The sequence below is a fragment of the Chinchilla lanigera genome, unplaced genomic scaffold (assembly GCF_000276665.1).
Source record: "Chinchilla lanigera isolate Chin_1 unplaced genomic scaffold, ChiLan1.0 scaffold00016, whole genome shotgun sequence".
NCBI classification, from domain to species: Eukaryota; Metazoa; Chordata; class Mammalia; order Rodentia; family Chinchillidae; genus Chinchilla; species Chinchilla lanigera.
In genome coordinates this window covers 8,010,104-8,023,664 of record NW_004955417.1, presented here as the reverse complement: position 1 = coordinate 8,023,664, position 13,561 = coordinate 8,010,104, and the positions used below count along the sequence as shown (strand labels likewise).

General features: G+C 38.4%; 1 protein-coding gene across 4 annotated transcripts in view; it reads right to left on the bottom strand.

Moving 5' to 3' along the window:
• The window catches only part of Slc26a7 (solute carrier family 26 (anion exchanger), member 7), a 149,950-nt gene that overhangs the window by 103,577 nt on the left and 32,812 nt on the right, over positions 1–13,561 (bottom strand). For all 4 annotated transcript variants that reach the window (XM_013512844.1, XM_005381772.2, XM_005381771.2 and 1 more), the window contains exon 3: positions 1,156–1,266. In XM_013512844.1, coding sequence (XP_013368298.1) covers positions 1,156–1,266 — 111 coding nt within the window. The remainder of the gene's footprint in view (positions 1–1,155; positions 1,267–13,561) is intronic.

Genomic DNA, 13,561 nt, shown 5'->3' with positions numbered 1-13,561 from the left:
AGCAATATATGTGCATCCATGTTTATAGCAGCACAATTTGTACTACCTGTCAATGAGTCCTTGGTTGATCAGTATTGCATGTCTGTATCTGTTTTCATGAGAAACCACTTTGAAGATATAAATATGTAATACAACAAGCATTGTTAATTCCCTACCACTTTGTTTGTAACTCCGTATTGTCTGTACTGTTCTTTTGCTATTTTGTAAAATGTTGTCTGTCTGTTAATGTTTTCCTCCTTTTATTTTTAAAATTTAAAAAAAAATTGTACTACCTAAATCTTGGGAGCAACTCAAATGTTCATTAATGGAGGAATGGATAAAAAAGATAATAGTGTTATTATATAATGGAGTACTACTCAGCCATAAAGGAGGATACCTGGAGACTTTTATAGGTAAATGAATGCAACTTGACAGCATACTCATAAGTGAAATAAATCAGAACCAAATGTGTACATATCATATTGTCTCACCAGTGTGAGAAACTAAATGAATAAATAAGATCCAAAATGTACAATATATCATGTAAACTGGGAAGAAATTATTCAGAAGAAAAGACAAAGTATGATGAGGTAAAGGAGAAAGGAAAAAAGGGAAAAAGAAAAAAAATATATTTATACACAAGATAGTTAAGATAGCTATACACACTAGTTTCTCTTAATTCATTGAAAAGGAAAGTTTTGGGCTAATATTGTTTGGACAAGATATCACGACTATAACCTATACTCTGAAAAATGATGAAGACAACAATACACAATGTATTAGTTATTGTAACTCACCTACTAGCCTATTTTGAAATTCTGTTTTATTGTTATTTTCATTTGTTTTTTTTCTCTTTAAAATTAAAAAAAAAAAACTCAAAAAACTCAGAACATTCTTCCTTCTTTATGGTCTTTTTAAAACTTAATGCAAATCATCCATAGCAATAGCCTTGGTTACACAATAATACTGCAATAAATCATGGTGTGCATTGCCTATCTCAAACATAGAAATATCTAGCCCTAACATATGCTAAGGTTTTCAGCAGTGACCCTGCTTTTGAGATGTAATCGGCAATGAAGCTTTTTTTATTAGTAACTCTCTTTTATTAGTAACTCTCTTTTATTAGTAACTCTCTTTTATTAGTAATGTGAGAGGCATAAACATAGCAATTATCACCTGTGGCAACATGACGTCCCATTCCAAAGATGGCATAAATGACGGCAGGAAACAGAGACCCATATAGTCCAAAAACAGGGTGCACAGATGAAAGAATAGCAAAAGCCAATCCTGTGAAGAAAACCAAGGTAATTAGGGCCATAAAATGACATCAAATTATAATCCATTGCATAATGAAAAGGTTATTGTTTTATTTAAAGCCAACATGAAACATAATATACTCTACTCATGCAATAAAAACCTAACATTATTGTGCTAAGTAGAAGAAAAGTCACTCATTAATTCATACATATACTTCAATTCTAAACCACTATTTTTAAACTATTCTTTCTTGGTGGCAGAGATGTCTCTAAGAAAACAGTGGTTTAGAGCATCTTGTTTGTAAAAGGTAGATGTGATAGTACTGTAACAAAATGTTTACAGACACTTAGGTTTTAGGGGCATTTTCACATTTTGTAAGTTATTTGCACAGTAGAACTTGTGAGACTGGCAGAAGCAGTAACTTTACCACTGACCGATGAGAAGCCTTATGTGGAATGGATCTAAGACTGCAGCCCAAAGGGTTCCTATCCAAAGGTGGCTGGTTGGCTGGCTGGCCAACCTAAGACTGTGTGTTACAGTGGCCGAGCAATGGCCAAACCCATCTGTTTCCCACCATCTGGACCCTAGTCTATATGTCAGGTATAGTTTCCTAGAGTGGAAAATAAATCAACTTTGCTTATTCAGTGAGTAATGATTAACTTATAACTAATACTTTTTATTCTTCATGGATACTGCTGTCTATATAGTTTATTCAGCACATGAGCATAGAAAAATTTCCTCAATATATCTAAATGATCATGGGTGGTTTGAATATGACCCAAAGATAGATTAGTACAGGTTCACTGAAAGTATGTTGTTTGGTACAATAGATAATGTGAAAAGGAAAGGAATTGCTTAAAGGAAGGAACAACTGAGATGAGGGAAGGAAAAAAAAGAAAGATGGAAAGAGATATATATAGATAGATAGCTTGGGAACTGTACTGCTGATGTTTGGTGATTTATTGAAAGGAACAGTTTATGCTTAAAATTTTTTATATTTTGACCAATTTTGCATGCTCATATCTGGTAATCTAAGCAACTGATTTGAAGATAACAATATGCAATAGAACAACCACTGGTGAATTCCTACCATCTTGTCTAGTGAAACTCTGTATTGTCTCTAATGTTTGTTTTAACAATTTTTTTAATTGTCTTTAATGGATTGAGCAATCTTCTATTCTTACATCTGGTAATTTGGCAACTTCATTGAAGATAACAATATCTAATATAACAACCACTGTTAATTCCTATCATTTGGTTTTGAAACCCTGTATGTCTTTTTTTGGGGGGGGTACTAGGAATCAAACTCAGAACCTTGTGCTTTCCAGGCAGGCACTTGTGCCACTGAGCTATATCCGTGGCCCCCCTGTATCATTTTTAATGTTCTTGCCTTGTTTTGTTTATGTCTGTGATGTTGGTATTTTTGGTTTTTTTTTTACTACTCTTTTTAAAATAAAAAATTTTTAATAAGTATATTGTCTGTAGCTGGTCCTTGGCATAAGCAACTACTATGGTAGGTTCTAACAAATCTATCCAAGCCTATGACATCAATGCTAGGCATTGGTTTTGACATAAAGGACTTTACAAGTTTCAAGGAGACTCAAGAAAAGAGGTGGCATTAGAACCTGGAGCGCCTGATACAGGCCAGGTCATTCTTCTCACTACAGAGCCTGGAAGCCTGGTTCCAATAGCATTTGTTTTTACCGTTGAACTTTTACCACTTTAGAGTACACTTAATTGTATTTTAAAAATAACCACTGCAATTATACATCAAATATTTTCCAAGTTGTATAAGAAGTTACCTATGATTAAAACATGAAAATTCTAGTATATGTGCTGCCCTAGTGAACACAAAACATGAAACTTCTAATAACGACCATTTCCTTCTCTAAAAGCCATCTGGATTGCTTGCTTATTAGTAATGAAATCCTGAAGCCCTCTCAAAATTTGAAAGTGATGACAGAAGAATCAGTAGCTGAGACTGCTTAGATTTCATACAGTTGTGTTACGAGGCAGTGATCTGATTGGTGAGGAGGATGAAGGGGAAGATCTCACATTGCGAGATTAAATATCCCCAACCCTCACCAACCACTACTCTTGGCTACGTAGTGTAAGAAACTTCGTAAAAAGTATTGCATTTCTATTAATCATATAGAAAGCTAGAAAACAGTTTTTGCTCATCTATTCTTTTTCTCATCCTTTTTTAACTGATAAAAATTACCTATCAAGAGATAGAAATGCAGTATTTCCACATAAGAAAAAATTTGGCACACATTTTACCATCAGCATTTTCACATTGGGTCTACACTGTCCAAATCTACTAAATCCACGGTGAGAGGAAGGAGATGAGCATGAGGCTCATTTAACAACCGCACCTTGGATGCCATCATATGGATCTGAACACTGCCAGAGTGGATCTGCTTGGCTGCATTTCTACACTACCAGCAACCAGCCAATGTGAACGCAAATCTGAAAGCAGTTAGATCCTTTCCTCTGTCTGGAGAATAGCTGCCTCCTCCTAGCTTGTCTTCTTTTTACAACAATGTTCATTCTATAACACGTATTCAAAAACTCTTTGTTTACTCCAAATAAATTCCACAACAAAGTTAGCTTAAGAACTAAGTTTCTCTGGGCCTCATATGAATTTAAAATGAAAATAATCAGGCAAACATATTTAACCCAAACTTTCAAAAAACATCTCTAGATCTACTTATGAAATGCAAATAGCGTTGCAGTAAATTCTATAAGAACATCCCCAAAGACCAGTCATATGTGCATCCCCTTTATCCCCTAAGACACCAATATGAGCTTTTGCTTTAAGCAATATTATCGTTCATCCTTAGAGGGAACCTATTTCTCTACTGAAAAGGCAATAAACTATGACCAAATTGAACGAAGAATGAAGAATTTAAAAATAAAGTACTTTATTAGTTTTAGTATTTCATTATTTTTTATTAGTACATGTTCACAATACATAATGATTATGCGCATCATGGGGAGTTGGGGCAGGCACATAGCAGACCTTAATTCTTCTTAATTCTCCTTCCCTTCCCCTCTCTCTACACCCTCTCCCTTTACCTTTATCTCTAGATTCCTTCCCCATTTGGAAAAGATTTATCTCCCTTATTCCTACTAACCATCCTTTGTCTCTTTATAGCGTTATACTTCATGTTTCTCATGTAAGAGAAACCGTGCAATATTTATGCTCCTGTGTCTGAAGACTCATACTACAGCAATACATGCACACCCGTGTTTATAGCAGCCCAACTCATAGTAAATAAATCTTGTGAAGTGGCCTATGTATCCATCACTAGACTAACGGATACAGAAATATAGTACTTCAAAACTTTGAGTATCCTCATCATAGATAAGAACTATAAAGTCTGAGAAAAACCCACTCACATACTTCCTTTAAAAAGGGGTGCTGGGGGGCTGGGGATTTAGCTCAGGGGCAAAAGTGCCTGCCTGGCAAGCGCAAGGTCGTGAGTTCGGTTCCTGGTACCGGAGAAAAAAACAAAAAACAAAAAAAAAAAAAGGGGTGCTGGGTAAAGTTTTATTTTACTGATTCATTTATTATTCTGGTTCATATTATAAACTGTATACAAGTTTTCACACATATAATAACACAAGATAGATATGTGAAATCCTCCCAAAGAGAGAACAACATCAACTAGTTTTTAAAGTAGCAGGATCTCTACCTTTTCTCTGTGTTTAATAAAATGGTTTTCAGTGCAAATAATTACAACTCTTCAGTGACAGCGTTAAGAAAAAATGCTACACATGCTGATAGATACTTGTGTTATTTAATCTAACTTAGATAAGAGCAAATGACACAAACAGAAGCATCGGGGAATAAAGACAAAACATATTCGAGGCCAAAGGTCTTAAAGTGAGTGAAGGAGAAAAGAACCTGGGAGAAAAGGAGATGGGGAGGTAAACAGATAGGAGAGAATTTAAAGATTGAGATCTTTAGTTGGCTGTTTTGTTTTTTTTTTTTTTTTTCTTTTTTTAATACTGGGGAATCGGCACAGAGCCTTGCATGAAGCTACACTCCTAGATTTTTTTCCAGCCCTTTATATCCCCAGAGTTTTTATTTTATTTTGGAGCAGGGTTCCCTAAATTTCCCAGGCAGAGCTTGAAATTTACACCTCCTGCCTCAGCCTCCCAGAGTATTGGGATTATAAGTGCACACCACCATGGCCAGTTTAAATTGCCAATTCTTTTTAAAGTACAACAAGGACTGGGGATTTAGCTCAGTGACACAGTGCCTGCCCGGCAAGCACAAGGTCGTGAGTTTGATTCCTGGTGCCAGGAAAAAACAAACAAACAAAAGTACAACAATCATGTATTGGTAATGCAAAGCTTTTATAACCACAAAAAATCCACTAGAAGACTTTGAAAGAAAATATGTTTTGGAAGTGTAGGAATGGTTATTAGAGTAGAAAGAAGAGACTCCATATACTCACATCAAAATTATCAGTACCCTCCAGGCTTGTACACACTCCTAACCTTTCCATGAGCTCTTGGTTCTGAAGCTGAACACTCACCACCTGCACACCTTCCTTGCAGTGAGAATGGTTTCCCTGGACAAACAGGGAAGAGACCTGGAACAGATCCTCCCTCACAGCCTGATTCTGACCTTGAAAACAGGTAAGAGGCTCAGTCCCTGTCTCTGCCCTCATTAACATAATGTGGTTGAAATCCCTAGAAAATGACTCAGTCTCTACTGGTGAGACAATGGTTGCTATCTTAAGATGCACATTTTAATTTCAATTTCAGACTAGCTCATCTAGCTTTATAGAATAGCAATTATTCGTTGAAGAAAGATGGGTCAGACGGGTGGAAACGGAGTAATGTATTCAAAGTTGGGACTGGCCTTAGGGTTACACATACAACAGAGCCACTCTGTTGGAGACATTATATTTTGGTGACCTAGTGACTTCACTTTTTTATATGAGGTCAAGTGGCTAGGATCCAGAGCACTCCTATGCCTTCTAGTATGACTGTGGAAATAACAGTATTTTATGGACTGCAACCTTGGCTTAGAAACGTTAATTACCGCTAACACAACTCAATTCTCACAGAATGCATTGCCCCAGGAATGTCAAGTCTTTATTAAATACCTTTAAATACCATTATATATTGAGTTGTAGCCCCCACCACAATTTTTTTGTGTGTTGAAATCCTTACCCCCAGTACCTCAGAGTGAAATAAGATTGCTGTGGGTGTATTAGTCAAAATGAAAATATGATGGAATAAGGTAGATGCCTAGTCCAATCTTACTGCTGTTTCCATAAATAAAACCATGTGCAGAGAAGGATAAACACACAAGAAGAGCTTTGGGATAACAGCAGATGGTGGGGTATTGATTTCTATATACTGAAAAACACCAAAGATTGCAAGCAAACCACCAGGCTTTAGGGGAGAGGCCTGGAGCAGGTTATCCCTCACAGCCCTCAGAAGAAACTGACCTGGCTGCCACCTTGATTTTGGGTTTCCAGCCTCCAGAACTGTGAGACAATAAGTTTCTGTTGTTTCAGCTGCCCAATTTGTAATGCTTTCTTAGGGCAGCCTTAGTAAAAACTATAGGTGTCAATTTTCACAGGGAAACGACAGGTCATTTGATGCTGGGGCATTCTTTCTCACATTCCAAACAGAAGAAAATTATTTTTCATTAAATATCAAATAATTTCACAACCTTATATTTCTAATTCATAATTCCTACATATCTATATCATGTAATTTTGTATTTTCAACCATCAAAAATACCATCTAAGAAATTTCGCTTGTGAATAAGTGTTTACAGACTAAGTTATTACATTGTCTTTTAAAGAACTGCTTCTTCAAATCCCAGCTGTAAGAGGTAAACCTGCAGAGTCCCCACTGCACATGCGCTGGAAGCTATTTGCAGGATTCTCAAAGCAGTGTTCTCTGGACTTGTTATGGTCTGTGTTAGAATGTCCCCCCAAAGCCTCATGTAGTCATGGGAAGGCTTCTAGAGTTTATGGTTGATTCATGGTCCAATGTTGGGATTATGGGTGTGAGTTATACACCCACCATGGGGTGGGTAGTTTGCATACAATGTAGGGGAGAGAAAGCAGCTGCCTGCTGCAGCTCCTCCTCTTACACTCTTGTTGCTTTTACTGTTTTCCACTGCCATGATTGGTTGCCCTCTGCCATGTGCCACTCTGTCTTGGAGCCAGCTAGGCATGGACTAAAACCTCCACAAACTGTGAGCTAAATAAACCTTTCCTTCCTTAATTCTGGGTGTCAGGTATTTTGTCTCAGCAATGGGAGGAAAGTAACCAAGACAGGACTCAACACTTATAGCCTAGAGAAAATTGAACCTGTTGGTTGTCTAAAAGTCAACTGCATTTACAACAGTAGTCAGTCTCTTAAAGCTTTGTGGAATTGAGTTTCCACAAGAATACAATTTAATTATCTCATTCATCTCTCTAATTTCTCCTACACAAGAAAAACACATCCACAACACATGGAGAAGGCTGAGAAATGAGCTCAAGAACCCTTGGGACTTCTACCCTGAATTAACCTAACCTGAGCCCTTGCTATAGCACTCAGCACCCCGTGTGCATCAGAAAGACGACCTACTCCCAGATGGCCTCACCTACTTATTTGTGATCAGTGACCCAACACTCAGAACACATTCATAAATTTCTCCTATTTTCTATAAAAAGTGGAAATTTTTTGTTTTGTTTGGTCAAGTTTTAAAAATATTAATTTCTCAAAGTCACGCTAAAGCATGGCATTCAATGGTTTTTAAATAACCAAACAGAAACTAAATAATGCTTTTCAGTTCAAAGTGTGGGTCTCAAAGTTGAATTACCTTTAGCTACAGTAGAAAAGAAAATTCTAGAACTTACATATTTTAAAACAAGCTGTGATTCTTATCCTAATAAATCATACTACTTGATAAATCATAGAGTTGATCAAATAATATCCCCTCAGTAATGATATTTCATATGAATAAAAGCCAATGACAAAAGTTTAAGTATTTCTTATAAATATGAGCAGTTTGGAAGTGAAGGCTGTAGTTTGGGAGTGATGGTGACAGTAACCTCTTAATACTGAGAATCAGAGGGCTCTTTGTGTGCATTTCATAATTTATCCTGAAACCAGTTTAGCACAAAAAAGTTAACTATACCCATACCCCTACTAACGAGTATTGTTCAGCACTGTTAGAGGAAGCAAATTTGTAAACAAAGTGTTGCATTTACCCCAGAATTGCTAAAAATAGAAATACTTTAAAATTCCCCTTACTAGGAATAAGGGTTAAGTACCAGTAATTCTGTGAAAGGGAAAGAATTTGGAATTCAGAGACAGTACTAACAATAAGATCCAAAGAAAGGAAATGAAAGATTAATGCTGCACTACTTTCCTTAATCAGACTTAAAGTCCTTGTGCATGGCCTTTTCAGTGATAATTACAGAACAGATGACTTCTATGAACAGTGGAAGTGGGCAGAAAGGGAACTGGTGGTGTGTTACCAGCTTACCAGTTAGGAAGCAGGGACGGCGACCTAGTAGAATATGAAAGTGTTATTTTGTGCTGCCTTTCCTGCATCTCTCCTTCTTTCTTTTTCTTCTTTTCTTGCTTCTCCGTCCCCTCAGTGTTTCCCTACTCTCTTTACTATTCAGCTCCTCTCACCTTTGCTTTGATTTCACAGGAAATGGTAAAAATATCTAGAATCTCTTGTGAAAATGCGAAGATGAGACTTGTGTCACTACAGATGGTCAACTGGATACGTATTTCATTTCCTCCCTGAGGTCCCGTTTATACAACCGATTGATTTATTAGCTTACTAGTTGTGCCACATAAGTTCATGTTTTATATTACATACAGGACAAAATTCTCAACAGACACCCTTCCAAAATTTGAGTTTGCCTTTCACAAAAGTTCTGGGATATTTTTACTTCACCTTTACAGGTTTATGGAAACATAACACATATTCAATTGCTCCTACTGAGGGCAACTACTAAGTTCAGGAATCAATGATTGGATCCCAAGAAAGAAGAGGAAACTCTTATACTAAGTACTAAATGATGAATGTATATATATTCATCATATGTATATATATATTCATCATATATATATATTAGACTTCTGAGGAGATCATTTTTTATTATGAAAACATATTCAAAGGCAGAGTCCTGAAAAAGTTTTCTCAGTTCCCAGAACAGAAAGTCATTTGATATGCACACCAAAAGGGATTCCTGTGAAGCAGTGCTGAGTGATGGTGACGTGTACTTTAGATGCTAGTTTTGCATCCTAAAAAGTAAGTGCTAAGAGGATAACAACTTGAACCTACAGAACCTCCCCTCCTCCAACTTTCTCTCTGCTGCCATACAAGCAGTAGAGGAAAACTGGCCAGGCTAAGAGGGAACATCTGTAGTCAAAGTCATATCACAGTCAGAAGTACTCAGCTGTGTTCTCCTGAGTGCCAGGTGAGATCAACAGACCAAGTGAGGGGAGAAAGAACCTGCCTTTCCTCAAGAGATAGAGGATAAAGTAAGATTTATTCCCTGTCTGAGCGGTTTTGCCTGGAGGAAGGTTTTGACCAACAGAAACAGGAGGTTCCTCAGAGAATGGTTATCCAGGCAGCCATTACGGCTCTGAGAAGGCCTGCTCCATCCTGTGGGCGTGGACAGGCACTGCTACAGGGCTTGGAACTACCGGCACACACAGAAGAAGCTGTCTTCCCAATCCCAAGAAGAGCTCTTTGGACCTCTACGGACTGCATTCTGCCCACGAAGACAGAACTGCTGTGCTTCCCACAGCTTCTTGTTCGTTCCTGCTGGCAAGACCCTAACAGCCAGACTTATGTAGGCGCTGAGAGGACGCAAACCCTGACTAGAGTTCGGTTAAGGCGGGTCATGGTGACTGAAAGAAGGGCAAACTGAAAGTAAGTAAGAGTTGACCACAGCTGAGGATAAAGGATGGCCTCAGAGAAGTGAGAATTTGAAAACAGCAATGTGGTATAAATTTTACCTCAAGAAATGTGACTTTTAAAGAAAGTAATAAGAACTCTCAAAGAAATGTGCTAAAAAATACACAATTTTCTAACATACCACATCAACAAAAATGTTTGGAAAGGCATATTAGATGTCCTGAAGGCAAATTACTGTTATTACCGTTGGCAGAGAGTTATAAATCTCTAACTAGACAGGCCCGCAGCACTTCCTATTCCTAAAGGTAGGTAGTGTTGACTTACAGACACTCGCGGCCTGAGAGTGGGAAAGGAATGATTATGTAAGGTGCCTGCAGAAGAGGGAAAATAAATAAGCAAAAATAGGAAGAAAACATTCAAATGGGAAGGGGATCTCGGGAGGGAAGCAGGGGAAAGGAAGGAAGGGAAAAGAAAAATTGAGAAAAGGAAAAAATAGAGAGAAAGCTTTTGTAAATAGGAAGAAGAAGGGGGTTGAAGGGAGGGTAAAGGGGTGGGGAAAAAAGAATCAAGATATGTCATGTACGGGTACAAACTCCCTATGATGAATGTGATCATTATGTATACCTAAAATGTACCAATAACCTTAATTAATTTTAAAAAAGAATGAAAGACCAGTATATACATGTACACCTTGATACAGTGACTTGGAGACCACCTCAGTCCTATAACGGAAGAACATATGCATAATACTGTGCATTAAAATGATTTTACATAGCGATTAAACATGAAAGTAACCTGAATGTCCAGTAACTATGGAGATAGACACATTTTGGTACAAATGCACTGTAGACTATTATGCAGCTGTTTAGAAGACTGAAATAAACTGCCTATTTATTATATCCATATTGTTAAACACACAAGTTTCAGAATTAGATGTTTTGTATCATGTTTTTATGCAAAACTCCAACAAGGAGACTATTGCTATTTTTATATATCTGTGAGACTTTTATTAAACTTGTATAATAAGTTCACAAAATGTATACAATTTACATATTTTTGAAAAAGACTTTTCAAAGCAATATAAAGATGAGCATGAATTTTAAGAAAGTTGTTAGATTTTTTTTCTAATAGGAGCAAGGTGACAAGGTATACTTTTCAGGAGGTCACCATAGAAGTCATATGAAATACATACAATAACTTTCAGAAAGAACATTTAGGAATCTACCACAGATATCCAGGTGGTAGTAGTGGAGAAAGACACAATATTTCATCACATATAAATAGGTGTCACACACACTCTGAACAAATCAGCTCCAAGGCCTATAGCTCCAGCATAGGACAATTTCTCCCTAACCATGTCACAAGAGCAAAAGGGGCTGACTGGATGTGAGCAGGGAAGGACAGGAACCACATAAAAGACAGCAAAAGGTTTGGATTATGTCACCTGAAAGGACAAAAGAGAGATGCAAGAAACTTGGTCAATACCAGAATTTGAGGCATAAAGGAATTGCTTGATTCAGATAAAAAGAACTAGAAGAAAAGTATAAGGGGACACTAGGGTCAACAGTGTAGCAATTCCACAGAAATGGCGCCTCTGGTGAAGAACAGAATTGTCTTTTGAGTTTAACAGCAGAGAGGCTCTGGTGAGCTTAAAAAAGAGCACTTCCTGGGAGGACAGAGGTGGGAAGCAAATGGGAGCAGGCAGGAAACATGAGCTAGTCTTTGAACACTCCTGTCTGTAAAGAAGAAGAGACACAGACTTGGTGCCGAATGGGGGCTTTACATTGAAAGAAGTTAAGTTTGTTTCCTTATTAGTTCTAAGATATTCCTGAACCCAGGGACAGATACAGATTTTATGAGTGCCAAACCTAACATTGTGTGAGGTTTGCCAGAAATACATAAAATTGCAATGTAAAATTAATTAATGACACCTAATATTTGAAGCTATAAATCTGCTAGATGAAAACAGGCAACATTGGTCTGGCCAATGACTTCTTTGGATGTAACTCCCAAAGAACAGTCAACAAAAGCAAAAATAGACAAACAAGATTGGAGTAAACGAAAAGCTTTTTCACAGCCAAGGGCACAACAGAATGACACCACCTATTAATGGAAGACATATTTGCAAACTATACATTGCATAAAGGGTTAAGATCCAGAATGCTTAAGAATTCAAACAACTCGGCTTGTCCCGTGGTTCGAGTCCGTGCTTTGCTCACACTGCCACAGTTCCCAGCTGAAACTCACGGAGAGAGCCAGGTATTTCCCATCTGCTTCCTGGGGGCAAAGCGGGCGACCTAGGACCCCGCCGCCATTACAGACTGAGTCTCTGCCCTCCATGCACCTGCGGCAGACAGGACCTCCTCACTGAGAAGTCCCGGGGACTGTTCTCACTGGGGTTTGGGTGTGGGCCCTCCCTGCACGGGCCCTGCGCCAAGTAAGCGAGTGCTCCAAGAGCTACTGGTCCCAAGGTTCGAGTCCCTGCTTTACTTGTGCTCGGACCTCCTGGGGGGTCTCAGGCACGGGCAGTCTGTGACTGCTACCCATCCAGCCTGCATCTGGTTCCTGTACGTGTCCTGAACTGACTGGAGACACAGAATCAGGTGGTTCACAAACTGTCGACCCTGAAGTTTGTGTCTGGGTTTTGCCTGTACCCTGAACTGCCTGGGGACATAGGTCCACTGGACCGGGATTGTCACACCAGTGCAACCCGAGTCTGGGCTGTGCACGTGGCCTGAACTGCAAGGGGACACTGGATCACGCGGTTGGCCATCAGCTGACACCAATGCCTGCATCTGAAACCGGGGATAACTAGATATAAATTAACAACTGCCAGAAAACCCCAGACTAAGTAGTGCTTCTCAGGGGTCACTGAGGGGCAAACCTGACCAACAGGAAAACTAGGGACACTAGCAGCCTTTGCTGGGCAGCCCCTGAAGAGGGAAACTGAGCTTTCTGCATCTGGTAGTAAACATGACAAAAGGAAGGACTAAAACACGATCCCAGAACTCCACCCCACTCAGAACAAGTCCAGGAGACATCAACATAAGGGAACTTAGTAAACACATGACTGAAATAGCTGAAATGATTGCAATGGAAGTAAATAAACAACTCCATGAGACCATACAAGAGATGAGATCAGAAATAATCTCTCAGGCAGAAAATGAAATGACAATAATAATGAAAGAACTGCTCAAAAAATCTGAAGATGAAACTTTAAGATACCTACAAACAAATGAAAATGTAAATACAACTTACCTGAATCTATGGGATGCAATGAAAGCAGTCCTCAGAGGGAAATTTATAGCGGTGAATTCACACATAAGGAAAACAGAAAGAGAACAAATAAGTAGCCTAATGTTGCACCTCAAACTTTTAGAAAAAGAAGAACAAGTCAGGCCCAAAGCCCAAAGAAGGGAG